Source organism: Athene noctua, chromosome Z (assembly GCF_965140245.1).
Source record: "Athene noctua chromosome Z, bAthNoc1.hap1.1, whole genome shotgun sequence".
In the NCBI taxonomy this organism is placed as follows: Eukaryota; Metazoa; Chordata; class Aves; order Strigiformes; family Strigidae; genus Athene; species Athene noctua.
In genome coordinates this window covers 58,603,048-58,618,552 of record NC_134077.1, presented here as the reverse complement: position 1 = coordinate 58,618,552, position 15,505 = coordinate 58,603,048, and the positions used below count along the sequence as shown (strand labels likewise).

The 15,505-nt window shown below is 38.0% G+C and overlaps 1 protein-coding gene across 2 annotated transcripts in view; it reads right to left on the bottom strand.

The window, feature by feature from the left end:
* The window catches only part of SMC5 (structural maintenance of chromosomes 5), a 56,588-nt gene extending 41,441 nt beyond the window's left edge, over positions 1-15,147 (bottom strand). The window contains exons 1-7 of one of the 2 annotated variants that reach the window (XM_074931380.1): positions 15,021-15,147; positions 13,208-13,349; positions 12,021-12,073; positions 9,785-9,947; positions 7,382-7,516; positions 6,119-6,259; positions 1,681-1,842 (exon numbers count right to left, since the gene is read on the bottom strand). In XM_074931380.1, the coding sequence (XP_074787481.1) occupies positions 1,681-1,842; positions 6,119-6,259; positions 7,382-7,516; positions 9,785-9,947; positions 12,021-12,073; positions 13,208-13,349; positions 15,021-15,139 (915 nt within the window). In that variant the 5' untranslated portion in view covers positions 15,140-15,147. Of the gene's footprint in view, positions 1-1,680; positions 1,843-6,118; positions 6,260-7,381; positions 7,517-9,784; positions 9,948-12,020; positions 12,074-13,207; positions 13,350-15,009 lie in introns of both variants that reach the window. The other variant, XM_074931381.1, reaches the window with a different exon arrangement.
* Positions 15,148-15,505: the final 358 nt, after the last annotated feature.

Sequence of the window (15,505 nt, the reverse complement as noted above, 5' to 3'; positions counted from 1 at the left end):
TCAATCAGCTAGTACCTTCCCCCAATTCTTCTTTCACAGCTCTGTAGCAAATAGCCTATGCTGAGCATGCTCCCAGCAAGTTAAAACTAAAATGCTCACTGTTTTGTCCTAGGTTCTCATAAAGAGTATAACTCATACCAACAGAGGATAACTTTTATATTAATATAGTCCAATACTTCTAAGAATTGTGGTAGCAGTGGTTCAGTAGAATTCTTTCTTGTTTGAAAAAATATTTTAGTATAACATTAATTAAAATGAAAGATGAGTGAAAACTAACAGGATAATACCAAGCAGTAAAAATAAAGCTTAGCACTTCAGAAGCATGAAGGCCCTTACTGCAATATGAAGATTAATTTCAAGATTCCAGCTGTTAACTTTCCTCTAAAATAGTACACTTAACTCTTAAATAACAACAAAAACCCATATAACAAACAAAACTCCAACCACATACAAAAAAGTCCCCTTCAATAAAACTGCAACATTTTTAAACATTTAGGTATCTCGAATCACAGTATAATAAATTCTTGCAGTACAGTGGAGCACAAACTACAAAGCATACATTTAGCAAAGAGCTTTCTCATTACTACTAATGTACTTGGGTAAGTAGTATTGCCTGGTACAGTCTACATCACAACACAACCAGACATTGTGTGAACAACAATTTATAGGTTTTATTTATCTGGTCTTTCTGGTTTGTTTTAGGATTTGGTACTTTGGTTTTGTTGGTTGTTTTTTGGTGGGAGAGTGTGCCTGCTTGGTTTCTTTAAAGAAAGCGCATGGACAATGTATTAGCTCACAGTGCTTTAAATGCCACTGAAGTTTCAGACCCTGATTCTACAAGATACTTCATGACAGCAGGCCTCTACATGTCTCCACACAAAGTCCTTTCGTTTGTTCAGTTGCCTTCAAACAGAACTACATTGCAGAAAATAGTCTCATGTTATCATTTAATTTTGGTTATCCATTAAAAATTTGTGCAGCCTATGCATACAGTACTATTCTGCAGCCTGAATAGTATATGATAGTTAAAATCCTGCAGAGAATTATTTTCCTGTTTTTCATAAGAAATAGTAATTTTCCATATCCCCAGAGAGAGCAGCTACTCAAAAAACAGTAACCTGTACAGTAAACAGTAAGACTTAGGTAGCTTTACCATTAAATTCTCTTATGCATAAAAGTGACCGCAACTGATGGACGATAACAAAAAATTATATTTAACCTAATTCCATAAGTAGGATATCAGAGGAATGCTTTCAGGACAGAAAAGTTGTAATTTAGCTTAAATTAACACCCAAACTGGCTACATTTTAAGAAGATAAACAGAGCATCCACAAATCCAAACTACAGAACAGGTGAAAACAGGCAACTAATTCACTAGAAGTATCTAATTTAGGGATACTGTAACATTATATCCAAGATTTTGAAGGTTCCATAAAGAGAATTACAAATTTGCATGGTCTTATAATACCAAGAGAGTAGACTTTCAGAAGTGGTACTGAAGTTTTACGGAGAAACAGACATGAGAAGGCAGAGCAGCAAGGCCATGAGTATATCAGAAATTTTCTTCTGAAACACATCATTATGTCACTCTAGAAAGAAAGAGGTTATTGCTTTACACTTCACAAAGCTGAACACTGAACACCTGACATATTACATAAGCTGAGAACTTAAAATACCTACCTTATGTCTGATTTTCATATTCAGACTCTTAAAATATTCTTCAGTTTCTTGGATTTTTTTTGTCATTGGGGACTGCATTTCTTTCAGATTCTTCAGTTCTTCCTTGGCTTGGTCTCTGCTTTTTTTCACTTCCTCATGCTGCTGACGAACACTTTCATATTCCTTGGAGGAGTTGAAAGTAAAATAATTAGACTTTTGTCTTCTATTCCAGTATTCTACACTGCTCCAACATTTTATTTAATTGTAAATGAGTTTTAGGAAGAAAAATCTCATTCAGAACCTAGTATTAGAACAATTACTTAAATAATCATCCTGTTACTAGTCACCATGTCTAATAGATGTAGAGACCATTCACTCCCCAGTGAACAAGCCCACACATTTAATGGTTCTTAAATAATATGCAATTCAAGTAACAGAAGAAATGACCAATTTTTCTGCAATTAACCTGCCTCTAAGTAAATCTGGGATCAGTGTAGAAAAAGTAATTCTTTAGCCCCTTCTGTCCATAGTTTGAGCACTACTGAGGCACAAGTCCTCAAGCTAAGGAGCTAATAACTACAGAAAACTTCAGGAGAAAGAAAAGGAAGGAGCTGGACAGATGTGTGCCAGTAATAGACATAGTTCACTGGAAGTAAACCAGTGAGAGAGCAGAACAGAACTTTTGAAAATAAACAAAACCACCATACACCACATATCTAGGGAGTTTAACTGGAGATGCATTCCTAAGAAGAAATAGGTGGTAAGCACTGTGGTGACCAAGAACCTTCTCTTCAAGAAGGTGGGAATTTTGAGGAGAAAGTAGTTTAGGCTAAAGGAGTCATTACGCTCTCTGGAGAAAAAAAAAAAAAAAAAAAAAAAAAAAAAAAAAAAAAAAACCACCCAGAACAAACAAACCAACCAACCAACACCAAACAAAAAAAAAAAAGATGATGATGTTCAATGATCTTTAAGGGTTCACCTGCAAAAATAGAGGGCCAGAGGGAGGAAGAGTAGATACATGTACATGGAAGTGCAGAGGAAAGGAAAGCCATTGGATTTGGCAGGCACTAAGGAAAGCCCCTGGTTTAGAGCATATGCCTGGATTACTCTAATTTTTGGAGCATTAAAAAAATAAAGATAGCCTGCAAGATCTATCTGTAACAGCTAACTAACACTACCACTTTTTCCTAGTTATTTAACTACTCCAATTGTAAACACACACAATTAATCAAAAATAAATCAACTTAGGCTACTAAATCCAGATTGTTTCTTCACGGTATCTTCCTCATAAAGCCAAAAGGTATTTGAAGAAACCTGCTGTAATTCCATGTGAAGTACTATCAGTAGCCACCATGACAAAGCTACAGAGGTAAAGCAATTATACTTCTACTTAGCTGATAGAATAAGCTTAAAATTTAGCTCTGCTCTAAATAAGGTATTGTATTTCAAGGTTAAAGCAAACACACAGCCATATGATTACAACTTACTTCTTCAGATACAAAGTAGAGTCAAGTTTTCCTAGAAATTGTCATGACATGGTTTTTATAGAGCAAATCCCTTTAACACTTTAAGAAAACCTGTCCTTCACTAGAACTCTATTTTGGTAACCTTTAAACAAATAACCTTGATGCCTGTAATTATGCACTTAGCTAAAGATCTGCAGAACTTCCAAAGGATTGCAGTCCTCCTAAAAGGCATTTGCACCTAAACTACATAATAGAACTTTCCTAGATTGTGATTGGAAGAGGAGGAAGAGAAGAATGGACTTGGTTTGGTCAAAACACAATTTCAGAATTATGTGTTTTCATGGCATTTACAGCAGGAGAACAGCACCTTCTGCTGATATACTACCTTAAAACAGTATACTTTATGGTATACCATACTACCTTAAGCTTGGAGGGGTAAGAAACTCCTGTTCTTTAAGACACTACAAAAAAAAAAAAGGCTATCCATGTCAAAAAAACCTGTAGCTCCTTAAATCTGCCCACTGACTGTAGATGACAATAAATTCATGGAAGTTCCATTAAGTTACACACAAGAACATAAAGTGTCCCCTAAATCCCTGAGTCCAATTCTTTAAGGCTGTACTCCTAGGGTCCATTCTATGGAATTTAAAGCAGATGCTCAAAAGCCTATTAAGATACAGTCACATATAAAAATGGTGTAGAATTCTCCACATACAGAAGAGGCTGGCACTAACTAGAAAAAACACTTGACTACAAAAGTGTTTCTCAGGTGAAGAGCAGTGGAGTTTTCATAATAATAATGCAGTTCTACAGTGGTCAAACAGTAAAACAAGTTCATCACTAAACTTCCTCTTTTCCACTAGGATCATGAGACAATCTAACATCTTATTTCAACTGATCTGTTTTCAGCTGATCTGTTTTCATCAATGTCTTCTCCATTACATAACATACTGCAGTGTTCATACATCTGCCTCTTGACTGATTTGGAGGGTCTTCTAGTTATTCTGTTTTGTTACAAAGGCAATTCTAAACAGCTAGGTATGTTTGGTCTACAAGTAGAAGCCTACCTTTTGGGGACGATGGGAGAGAGAGAAGATCCACAGAAGGAAGAATAAACTCCTGTGCTACTCTCAACTTTGGTGAGCCCAATTTTAAGATATCAAAAACATTTATTCTTAAGGAATAATAGTGCTAGGTCAGATGACAAAGAAGTAAGACCTTGTAAGAGAACGTGTTTCTTCTTTTAGAGAGAGCTTGATCTTGCAATATAGAATACCAAGAGGTCTATCAGAAGGATTTGACAAAGCACAAAATAGCAACAATCTTGTACAGTGAAGATAACAATGTAATGTGAATGGAATTCTGTTGAAGCCTACAGGTCAAATACCTTCTACCTAGTAAAACAATTACGCTGATGACCCTTAGTTTCAACTGTCGATTCTGTTAAACAACCTGGTACACACTACTGATTCTGTACCACAAATCTTCACTGAAACACACTGTTGTTTCTATGGATTCAGTGGACAAAAAATTAAATTTCTCTCAAGTGAGAAAGCATTTAACAGTTTCAGCAACACAATTTAAATACTCTCACCAAGAGTATATAATAGTCTCAGCAACATGAACTGTCTGAAAGACAGCAGTGAAAGAGTAAGGTGTGACAAAGTCTGTCTAAATTTGCTTAAGAAACATGCAACTAACAGCGATGTTCTCAAAATTATGGAGCACAATTTAACTGAGAGCAGGTAAGATTCTTAGGTTGCTCTCCTGCCAGCTTTCAGAGTTCTGTATCTACAAATACCTTACAGTAGAGAACAATCTGTATCAGTCTAGATTATGCAAAACCTTCATCTCTCCTAATAAAATAACTAACTCTTCTTTTGAACCAAGCCAAGGTAATGCATATGTAGCAGGAAAAAAATGCATCATTCAGCAAGTACAGTAAGGGCACAGAGCGTACAGCCCTCCTTCGCACCAATCACCATCCATTTCAACTGCTGCTACTATATCCCTCTGTGCTGTTAGCACAGAGGTGTGAAAGCAGTGAAGGTACATCCCCTGAATCCAGTTGCTCTTCAAGATACGAGGGACAAAAGTTCTTCGTATACCCGTGTGAGACTTTGTTATCTGTAAAACTGCAACAAAATACCTTACAGAAGTTTTCTGCATCCTCCACAAATATTACATGTAACTTTTCATAAGTTCTGTATCTCTATTTCATGAATTCTATAAAGCTTGAGAACAAAGCAAGCAACATAGTGTTTCAATAAAATCCATGTCAGGTTAAACAGTTTATAATAATCTGACTGACATCCAATATTAAAATAAACTACAGTCATCAAAGTGCTGTTCAGAAAGACTTACTTTACTTTATATAAATGACCTGTCCTTGATTCTAGCTCTTCTAATTTAAAAATTTCCTTCTTCCAAATGCCAACATTTTTGAGATTGGCAACCTGAATTCACCATGATTCATGTCATACACACAGCAAACCTCAATTAATAAATTAAAATGAGCAAAGGGAAAAGACAATCTGTAGAAAAAACCCAAAAACTAAACAAAAAAAAAAAAAAAAAAAAAAAAACACAAAAAAAAACAAACCCATGTTCTGTTAAAAGAAGTTACAGCTGGAAGCTGGAAGAAGCAAGTGGAACTGGCTAGACACAACTTAAATTAAGCTAGTTGTGTCTGGAAGGAAGAAAAGGAGCACTGCTCTTGGCCCATACTGCTGGCCTTCCTAAATGGGCAGTAACTACTTAAGTTACTTCCTAAGCAACTTCTTCAGTCCAGCTACATATGCAAGCAAACCTCTGATTAAAGTTAGGCCAAGAACGGTATTTCAAGACCTGGCCTGTTTGTACGAAGCAGCTGTAATGATGTTCAAGATATTCTGGTCAAACTTCTTTTAAAGAAACTTTGGGCATATTTTTAGTACTACAGTATTAGGAGAAATACTGTAGGTAAGAAAAACACTGAAAAAATAAAAACTTACCACCCAAGGCCTTTTCCTCTCAAGCATCTCAATTAAGTCTAGATGGCGTTTGTGCTCATGGAATTTCTCAATGTCTTGTTTGTAACGTTCAGTTCTCTGTATCATTTTCTCCAAAGAGTGAGTTTTGTCTCTGCACAAGTTCTGTAAGAATATACATGTTCATGTTTCACAGTATCTACTTTGTGAAAACACTTTTCAGAAATAATCCACACCTAACCTGTACATTAAAGCAGAAATTTAACACTAGAGAGGACATTTTAGTACAGCTGTAATTAGAGGTGAATAACTCAACTAGGAATAGCTCTCCAGCTCTTTCAAGTATGTTTATCACATACTTTTTGTGAAAACAAATGTAATTTTAACAGATATCTTAATCTGAAAAAAGTGTTTTAACTTGGGTTTTTTTACATTTTCTCAGGAATTTACTCCCTACAGCTCAAGCCTCCACTAACCTAGACATTTCTAAATCACCATAACTAGTTCTGATAAATACAAGTAGCAAAAATGCTTGTGAAAAATCTTGTAGACATTTGTATCAGAAACATCAAGGTTGGTATCTGAATGTAGTATGTATGAGCAGAAATGCATGTGTGCACACAAGCACAAGAAGAAACAGCACAACAAAGGATTAAAGAAATGGCCTGTATGGCCAATGACAGACACTGTTCACAAGATATTCTCAGCAGTAACAGCAAGGATTATTTCTGCAAAGATCACTAAGCCTGCACTATGGTAAGATCACAGCACAAGTAACTGTCAGGGAAAGACCCAGCGTCCTAAAACCAGGACAGCAACAAGGTTGAAGCTTACTGCATACACTCTCCCTTTCCTCTTTGTCTGTTAGTGTTCCAAGCCAGGAAAAGCAGGTAGCAGCAATCTTGTCCATAAATTACAGAAGTTGAAGTCAGCAAGATTAAAGCAAAGAACCACTGTATAACAGCTGATGACTCCTAAAAGGCATAAAAGATCTGTCCAGAAAAATTGTTGCCAGTCAAGAATCCCAGAGAAGTGATAATTGCTTGACAACAGGCATCCCTTGTCCTCTGTCCAGACCACTTGCCCACATGTGTCTGCATGCTTATGAAATGTGATTGTTGGAGTGAATAAATTCTGAGAAAAAATGAGCATGATTTGGTAAAATGAACTTAGTGTAGACTTTCCAAGTAAACACCACCTTTTAAATCTGTAAGATCTTACATGAAATTTTATTACGCTAATTTTCCTATAGTCACTGCTCTCTGTCTCTATAATGTGCATATTTACCTCCAGTTCTCTTTCCTTTTCTCTGAAGTTTTTCAGTTCACAGTGAAATTGGTACATTTCTGGAGGACCAATGGATTTTTCAGTGGCTTCAAGCAATTCAACCTTACTCAGTCTTGCAAATTCTCCAACTTTGTCCTACAAAATTAAAAAAGTTACAAAAATGCAGTATTAGGTATAACAGTGCAGTACACTAATATTGGATTTGAATACCACAAATTAGTTCTCACCTGACTTATAGTTCTACGATGAACAGCTACACTTTAGTTCAGTTAAGCATAGAATGGCAATCTCAAAGTAGCAACCAAACCCTCCTAAACATGTGTAGGATTTCATACATGGTATTACTGGAGCTGTTCTGGAATGATTTAAACTTAAACCTTAGCTGTTCTTGGCTGTTTGGCAGCTTTTGAGGACAGCTGTGGGGGATATGGCTTGGTCCGTTATTTTTGAATTGGCTATCACTTTTCTGAACAAGACAGTTTAGTACAGACTATTAAAGGTTTAATTCCGCCGTATTCTTAATATCGCTTCTCAGGTTGCTGAGGCTACACCTTCCCAGTATAAATGTTATGATGTCCTGGTTTTGGCTGAGATAGAGTTAATTTTACTTCTTCCAGCTAGAATAGTGCTGGTTTGGATTCACTATGGGATTTGGTATGAGAAGAATGCTGATAATAAACTGATGTTTACAGCTGTTGCTAAGAGATCAAGGTCTCTAACTCCCCATGTCCTGCCCATGTGCATGTGTACAAAAAGCTGTGAGGGGGCACAGTCAGACCACTGGACCCAAATTAGCTGGTGGAATATTCTGTACCATGCAACAACACACTCAGTATATAAAGCAGGGATGGCCAGGAAGGAGGGGGGTTATTTCTCACTTCCAGGATTGCAACTGCAGGATCTTGGGGTTTTTTTCAGGATTGCTAGCTGGGAACTAGCTGGGTATCAGTTGGTGAGTGGTGAGCAATCGCACTGACCATTACTCAATTGTACTTTCTATTGTTGTTGTTGTTTTATTTTATTACAATTACTAAACTGTTTTTTATCTCAACCTATGAGTCTCCCTTTATTGCTCCAATCTCTTCCCCACCCCCTGGGAGGGGGAGCGAGCGGCTGTGTGGTGTATGGGGCCAAGTTCAAACCACAACTCAAAAGTTAAGCCACATAGAAGTTAATATTAAGGCTGACAGTCAAGGGTATTGGGAAGCATTGCTGTTGTCCAAGGCAGAACAGCGGCTCAAATCCGAGACTGGAGTGAAAGGTGTGCTTGCCATTGCTACAGTGGCAAAGCACAAATAAACCAAAACTTTCAACACAGTTAACGTTCACTGAACTGACACTTATGTACTAAAGAAAGAGAGCTGTTTTTAATACAAGTTATGTTGGCAGAATATGAAGAAAGTTCTACTCTAAACAAATATTAAGAATATGTAAACAAAAAACCCCCAGACTATTTGTTTCTGAAGTATTAGCTTTCTAAATTTGTGTTGTTCTTCTCCTTGAATAGAACAATAAACCCACGGTTGGCTACACTCTGATAAGGTTTCCTTTTACCATGAACTGGGAAGGTCTTGGGAAGGAATCTGCCATAACTTTTTTAAGGTGCAATTATGAAGCAACTTAGTTATTTGCACAGAAATATTGACATGCTTGACCATGGATTAAGACATGGAAACTGCTTGCAGTATTCTTTAATTGCCTCTCTCCTTTAGGAGCTATTTTCCATCAGGATGATTTTACTCTTACATAATTTGACCCTGAGTATCTTTAAGTTCTATGCTATACTCAAGAAACTGCTGAGCCACAGATGTTACCAAAAAGGCTCTAGCAGCAGTCTCTGTTGCAACTGTAGAATCATTTAGTAGGACTGCTTTCTGGTTTTTGGAGAAAGAAATCCAGACAACTCTTCCCCTTCACTTACCAAGTACAGGATCCAATCCTTAGGAACTGAGTGGATATAACCAGAGGGAAGTGCATGCAGGAAAGTCAGGGATGAAGAACTACAGGAACCATGCAGGTAAAGGTACAGAAGCAGTGCTAGACCTCAAGACTTTATAAAAATTTCCCTACAGATCTGTTGTTTAAGAACATCCCTACAGCAGCACAGACAGGACAGAGATACCATTGCTAGTGCTGCTACTCAAAGAGCAACATGGGAAACAGCAGCAGCTTTCCTTTCAGTACCCAACTGAAGCAGGTACAAAACTGTCCAATTACTAAGCCTTAAAGGTTACAGAGTTCCTCCTTTCTTTCACCAACACATCAGTATAGCTACCTCATCCCTCTCATTCTTTGTGCTGTCCCATTAAATCACTAAAGTGCTACAAAAGTTAAGAAGCAACACAACCCTCTCAAAACAAAGAACTCCATTTGCACCCACTGTCTTTCCAAATTCGTTCATACCTGAGGAAGAAACTGGCACAAATTGTCCACCTGGATGTTTAAGGCTGCAATCTGCTCTTCTACTGCTTTCAGGGTTGCTGACTTTCTGTCAATAAACCATGTTGAGGTGTTGTTCACCGCCTGAATCTCACGTGTGATAATGATATTGTCAGGCACCTTATACCTGATCAATAAGAAGAATCATTCTGAGAATATGCAAAGGTTACCAAGTGTCAAATTATGTTAGAGTTATGGTATTAAAAATTTTAAATATCTAAATATTTACTATAAATTAACAATAGCAGCAGATTCACATTTCATGCTTTAGAAAATGTCCAGTACTCCAGTGATGAATTAATCTTACAAAGAAAACATCAGTATCTGCAAATCTTAACTCATAGGAAGTTACTCATATAAATGACATACTCATGCTGAAAGTATGAACCATTTAAAAGCTGTTACAGATGTGAATAATTCATATAAAAGTGTATTTTTGTTAATGACATAGTAAATTTTAAAATTGGTATGCAGGACCTGCACACTAAGACTATGCCTTTAAAGTAAAAAATAATAGTGGACAGAACTACCTCAACAAGCTGTGTATATACATTCCATTTGGGAATAAAAGTAGTATCATGCAGTATAAAAAAAATACTAATTTGTTTTCATTTTTTTGCTTTTAAAGAACAGCAAAGATGAAGCAGTTGTCCACTTAGTTCTCTAGCTTAACACTTATCTTCAAAAACTTCGCCTGGTTAAGATGCATCAATAACAAATGAGCAATGAGATAGTCATAAACTCTTGAAATTCTGGTTGCCATTTTGATTTAGAAATTGTCTACTCCTGTTCGGTCAGCATATAGTTAAAGATGGTGTATAAGGGCTCATAACAGTTTGGAAGCTGTGTACCTTAGGAGACTTAAGAACAAGAGATCAAAGTAGAAATGCATAATTCAACAGCTTCCAGTGTTTGGGTAAGTGTCCTAACAATATGAGCCTACTTTTTAAAGACTGTACAATTATTTCCTCACAAGTATCCACTACATTATTTTAATATACCAGACTTCCTTCAAAAGGCCTACAAAGCCACTGTCTATTCTTTTATCAAATTAAGAACTTCATAAGACTATAGCTCTTGATTTTAGTTACAATCCAAGGACCAGATTCAACCAAGACAGTATAGATTTATGGAACTCAAATTTTAAAATTCCTGTCAAAAAGCAATGTTCTACATCATTGCTCTCTTACCCTAGATGCTGCATTTACGTATCTTCTACCAATTAGACAAAGGTCTGAATTACATTGCAACCACTAGAGTACAAATGCTGTCTTCATATACTGCAAGTCACTCTTCAGACTTCCAAGCAACATCAGAATGTATCTATGTTGAAAAAATGACATCACCTACCTGAAAAACATCCTACTTCCTTATGTATTGCTTAGCGAGACTCCAAAGTATGTCTTACTTTGATCACTTCCACAAGAACAAAAGCGAACAGAGTTCTTTCAAAGATCTGTTCCAGTATATCATTTTTCCTTAACACAATTTTATTTTTATAGAATCCGATCTACATAGCCAGTCATTACACAAATTAACTCAGTCTCTGAATCAGATGATTAGCAAAATATTCTATTTAGTTCAGGCAAACAGATCAGGTTAAGGCTTCTCAAAACCACCTGTGCCGTTGAAGCTTCATTTTAAAATCTCCCTCAAAAAACACCTATTTAGGAATTCTATTAGGAATTCAGTCTCTCTTTAGTTGTCAGAAAAAAATCCAAACTCTAACAACTTACAGGAAGCATGTAATATTGCCCTGTAACCACAAGTTACTGATGGAATTCTCCTTAGTAAGTCCAAATGATTTTCAGTTGTTCTGTTTAGCAAAAGCTTACCTAAAAGACTGCATTAGCTAGAATAAGTCAGATCTACCTTTTTAAAAATCATTTTATTTCAGTATGTGATGTTTTCAGAGGAACCCCTCATAACATATACATCAATCTTCATCTATATATTCTTTGCACATCAAGACAAGGTAAAATGCTTCAGAAAGCAACATCAAGACCAGCCATCGCTGTTTATTTCTTGCATGGCAATTAATTTAATTTTAGAATTTTGAAGTCTGGGTAAAAAAAAAAATTAAATCACCAGCTTAAAGACAGACATCTGTATACCTGATTTTTTTCACAACTTTGTTAATAACTGTGTGGGGAAATAATCTAATTAAAAATGCATGAAGATTTACAGTTTTACTACTTACAGTTCAACTTCAACTACACCTTTCAAGCAGCCCTGCTTTACAAAGAGACCAACCTACAAAATTAATCATAGAAGTCATTATTGCAAAATAGCAGTGTATTAAAATATAATCTCTTACAAAAATATGTATTTGTATAATAGTTGCTGTAACAGGATATTTTATTGAAAACTTACAATTAAAACCTAAAATTTATTTTGGCTGAATATTAACCAAAAATAAAGGAAGATGCTATTATCTTCCTTATAAACTAGCAGCATTAGAACTTCCTCCACTGGTTAAGAATTTCCCATCAATTCAACCTCCAAAACTGAACAAATGATAATCAGCAGATCCACAGAGAGGAAAACAGTCTCATGAATTTGGGGAACAAAGGCAATGCAAATGGAAGACACTGCCAAGTATTTGTACTAATAGAACTGACAATTCTAGTAATATAAAAATATATAAACATGTAAAGCCAATAAAAATACCAACACACAGTGCTGCCATGCACTCAATTTCCATACTTACATTTGCTCAAGACTGAGCTGCAACCAGAGAATATACACATTTAGGTACCCAGAATCAATGCTCTGAAGATCTACTGAAATATATTCCATTCAACCAGAATATCCCAAGAAAGCAAACAAAACTTTAGAATTTGATAGAACAAACTTCCTACTATAAATTTCAACACATGATCTCTTGGGAGCAAAAAGTTAAAATAATAAAACAATCCAACTTCCATTTAAATCAAGGACCAATGCCTTCAGGCTTTTAGATAAATTCTCAGATACATTATGGACACATTATTTCTACAGATTCAATATACCTGGAAATCTAAGTCAGACATCTTTTTAATTTCTCCTTTAGTTGGTATTTCTGATCAAATGTTATTTATGCATAAGGTGTCATTTTCCTACCTTACTGTTGAGGCTTAGCCATCTTCACATATAACCTCTACTCTACTCAGGTTCCAGTACAATTCAGATGTTTCCATTTCATAATTCAGCCAAGGCAACAAGTAGTTAAGTAAAAACCCTTTTTGTAAAAGCCTGTGTCTCTGGATGAGGTTATTCTACAATTTGGACACCTTTTTATAAAAATAAAGCAAATCAAGGAAGACAGTCTTTTCCCGACTCCTCTGCTAGACAGGGCTCTTAATGAAATTCAGATTAAAAATGAAAGTTACATAAATTCATAGCTACCTTATCAGCTCGCCCTATGAAAGAAGGTTTTCCAGCCAGTCCCAGGCAGATGGCACAAACAATGCTTGACTTTCCTGTTCCATTAGCACCTATAATCATGTTCAGATTGGGTCCTGGACGTACTTCACAGACATCATATGTACTGGAAAGTAAATAATTTTTTAAACCTTATAAACATTGTACCACCTTAAAAAAAAAAAAAAGTACTTGCTTACAAACACTTTATAATTATATTAAATACGACAGATAATTTAATCAAATCTAGACTCAATCCTCAAACACTCTTTTGTAAGAAAATCTCAGCAGAAAAAAAACTACAATAAACCACTGTGGAATACATTCCTATCAAACAACTTTCTTCAAAAGAAATAATAAATAATGAAATCCAGCCACCAAATGACAATTTCTATTGACTTTACTAGGACACCATATTATTTTACATATTAAGAAAAAAATCCCAACAAAACAGAAAGAAAATTGAGTGAATTCAGTCGAGTCTGTTATATTTAATTGCAGCTGCCTGATGCACCACTGGCACAGATGATTTCACTTGTCTAACCAGTACAATGTACTTGGGTCTTAAACTTTGAAAGAAGTCTGTGGAGCTCATCACACACTAGTTTTCTTCAGTTACAAGAACATAAAGCATTAGCCTGTTAACAGTGATTTTTTAAAAACTGTATTACAGATCTTTTGTCGTGTGCATCCAGCATGCCCATGGCAATAGCAACTACAGGAAGAGATCAAGCCCTAGCATGCAAATTGAAGACAAACCATTAATGTTGGTATGATTAGTAACATGCCACATTTATTACGAACTCCACCACTGGATGTTCTGTTCCCACACTGTATGAAACACGAGAGGAACTGAGACACTAACACCAGAGAAGAAACAGACAGCAGTTAGTGACAAAACAACAACATAATCCATGTACCTCTGGAAGAGACTGTATTTGAACCCTCAATTCTGAGGCTGAAACTGCTACATCTGAAGCTTCACTGGTCATCTGTATCGTGAACTATGCTACTCAAAACTGTTTTCAAGGCTGACACGGAGCTATCAGCATACCAGTCATAAGAAAATGGACTGAAAACTTCTACTAGTAACTACAATAGCTCCAAACTGAGCAGCATTCCTAATACAGAGACCAGAAAAAGCACATACAAAAGATAACACCAAAGATTTTTTTTCCTAATGGTTCCCAAAGCCCGTCCCCGCTCCTCTGTGAACATCCTCTGCACTCTCCCCTCCTCCAGTGCTTGACAATCACCTAACTGTTTGAAAAAAATGCGTGCAGAAGCTGACACGGACAACAGGAACCACCACCTTAGAGGAAGGAGGGCCGACACGACCACCGGCTGGGGAACGGACGCCCACGGAAGCGGCACTGCACTAAGCACCTACGGGACTCGTAACCCACACAGCACGCCTTCTCCTCGCTCTAATCGCCTTCCAGGGGAGAAAAACCGTTTCACGCACTCCCTCTTCCAGCCCGACTCGCCTCGGTACCCAAGGCTTTATTAGGGCCCCTCGTTAACCGAGGGTGACTCCCCGCTCTGTGCAGCACGACGGAGCACGGCCCTGTCTCACCAGCCCACTGCTCCAGATTTGGCCCTCTGGACTTAACCACCAGCTCCCCGTCCCCGCAGCCGTTCTAAAATGAAGCTGGGTGGGGGACGCGCAGGAAGCCGAGGCCGCCCAAACCAGCCACCGACCTCTGAAACGGCAGGGAGTCCTCACGCCAGCCCGCGGGCAATGGCGACCGCTCAGCCGCCACCACCTGGAAGGAGAAAGCACCCACCGCTCACTCACAGAAAGTTCTCCATGTAGATCCTGACGATGGAGCCCTCTACGAAGGAAGGGCGCACCTTAGAGCTCCTCACGGGCCGCTTGCTGCTGCCCCCACACTTCCTCGCCGACACCCCCGCCATCTTCCCGGTCAGCCTGCTCTCAGCCCCGGGCTGTGCGGACACGCCTCGCGCTCATTGGCGGGCGAGAAACGGCGGGCAGATGGGGAGCGCGCTCATTGGCTGAGGGGGCGGGACTAAGGCGCGGTGTAGCTTTCCCAGGCCCGCAGCAGGGCTCGGGCTGGACGGGCCCTCTGGGGGGGCCGTGCCTTGCCGCGCGGGTGCCCATTGTCCGGAGGAGGGCGGGGCGGTGAAGGCGGCCCGCTGGGGAAGGTGTGTTGTTGCTTTCGGTTCCAGACAACGGGGCCGTGGTGTTTTTCCCCCGGCGCGTCGTTTACCCGGCGTGCAACACGGCAGTATTCCCCCCCCCCCGGGCAGAGGTATGTGGGT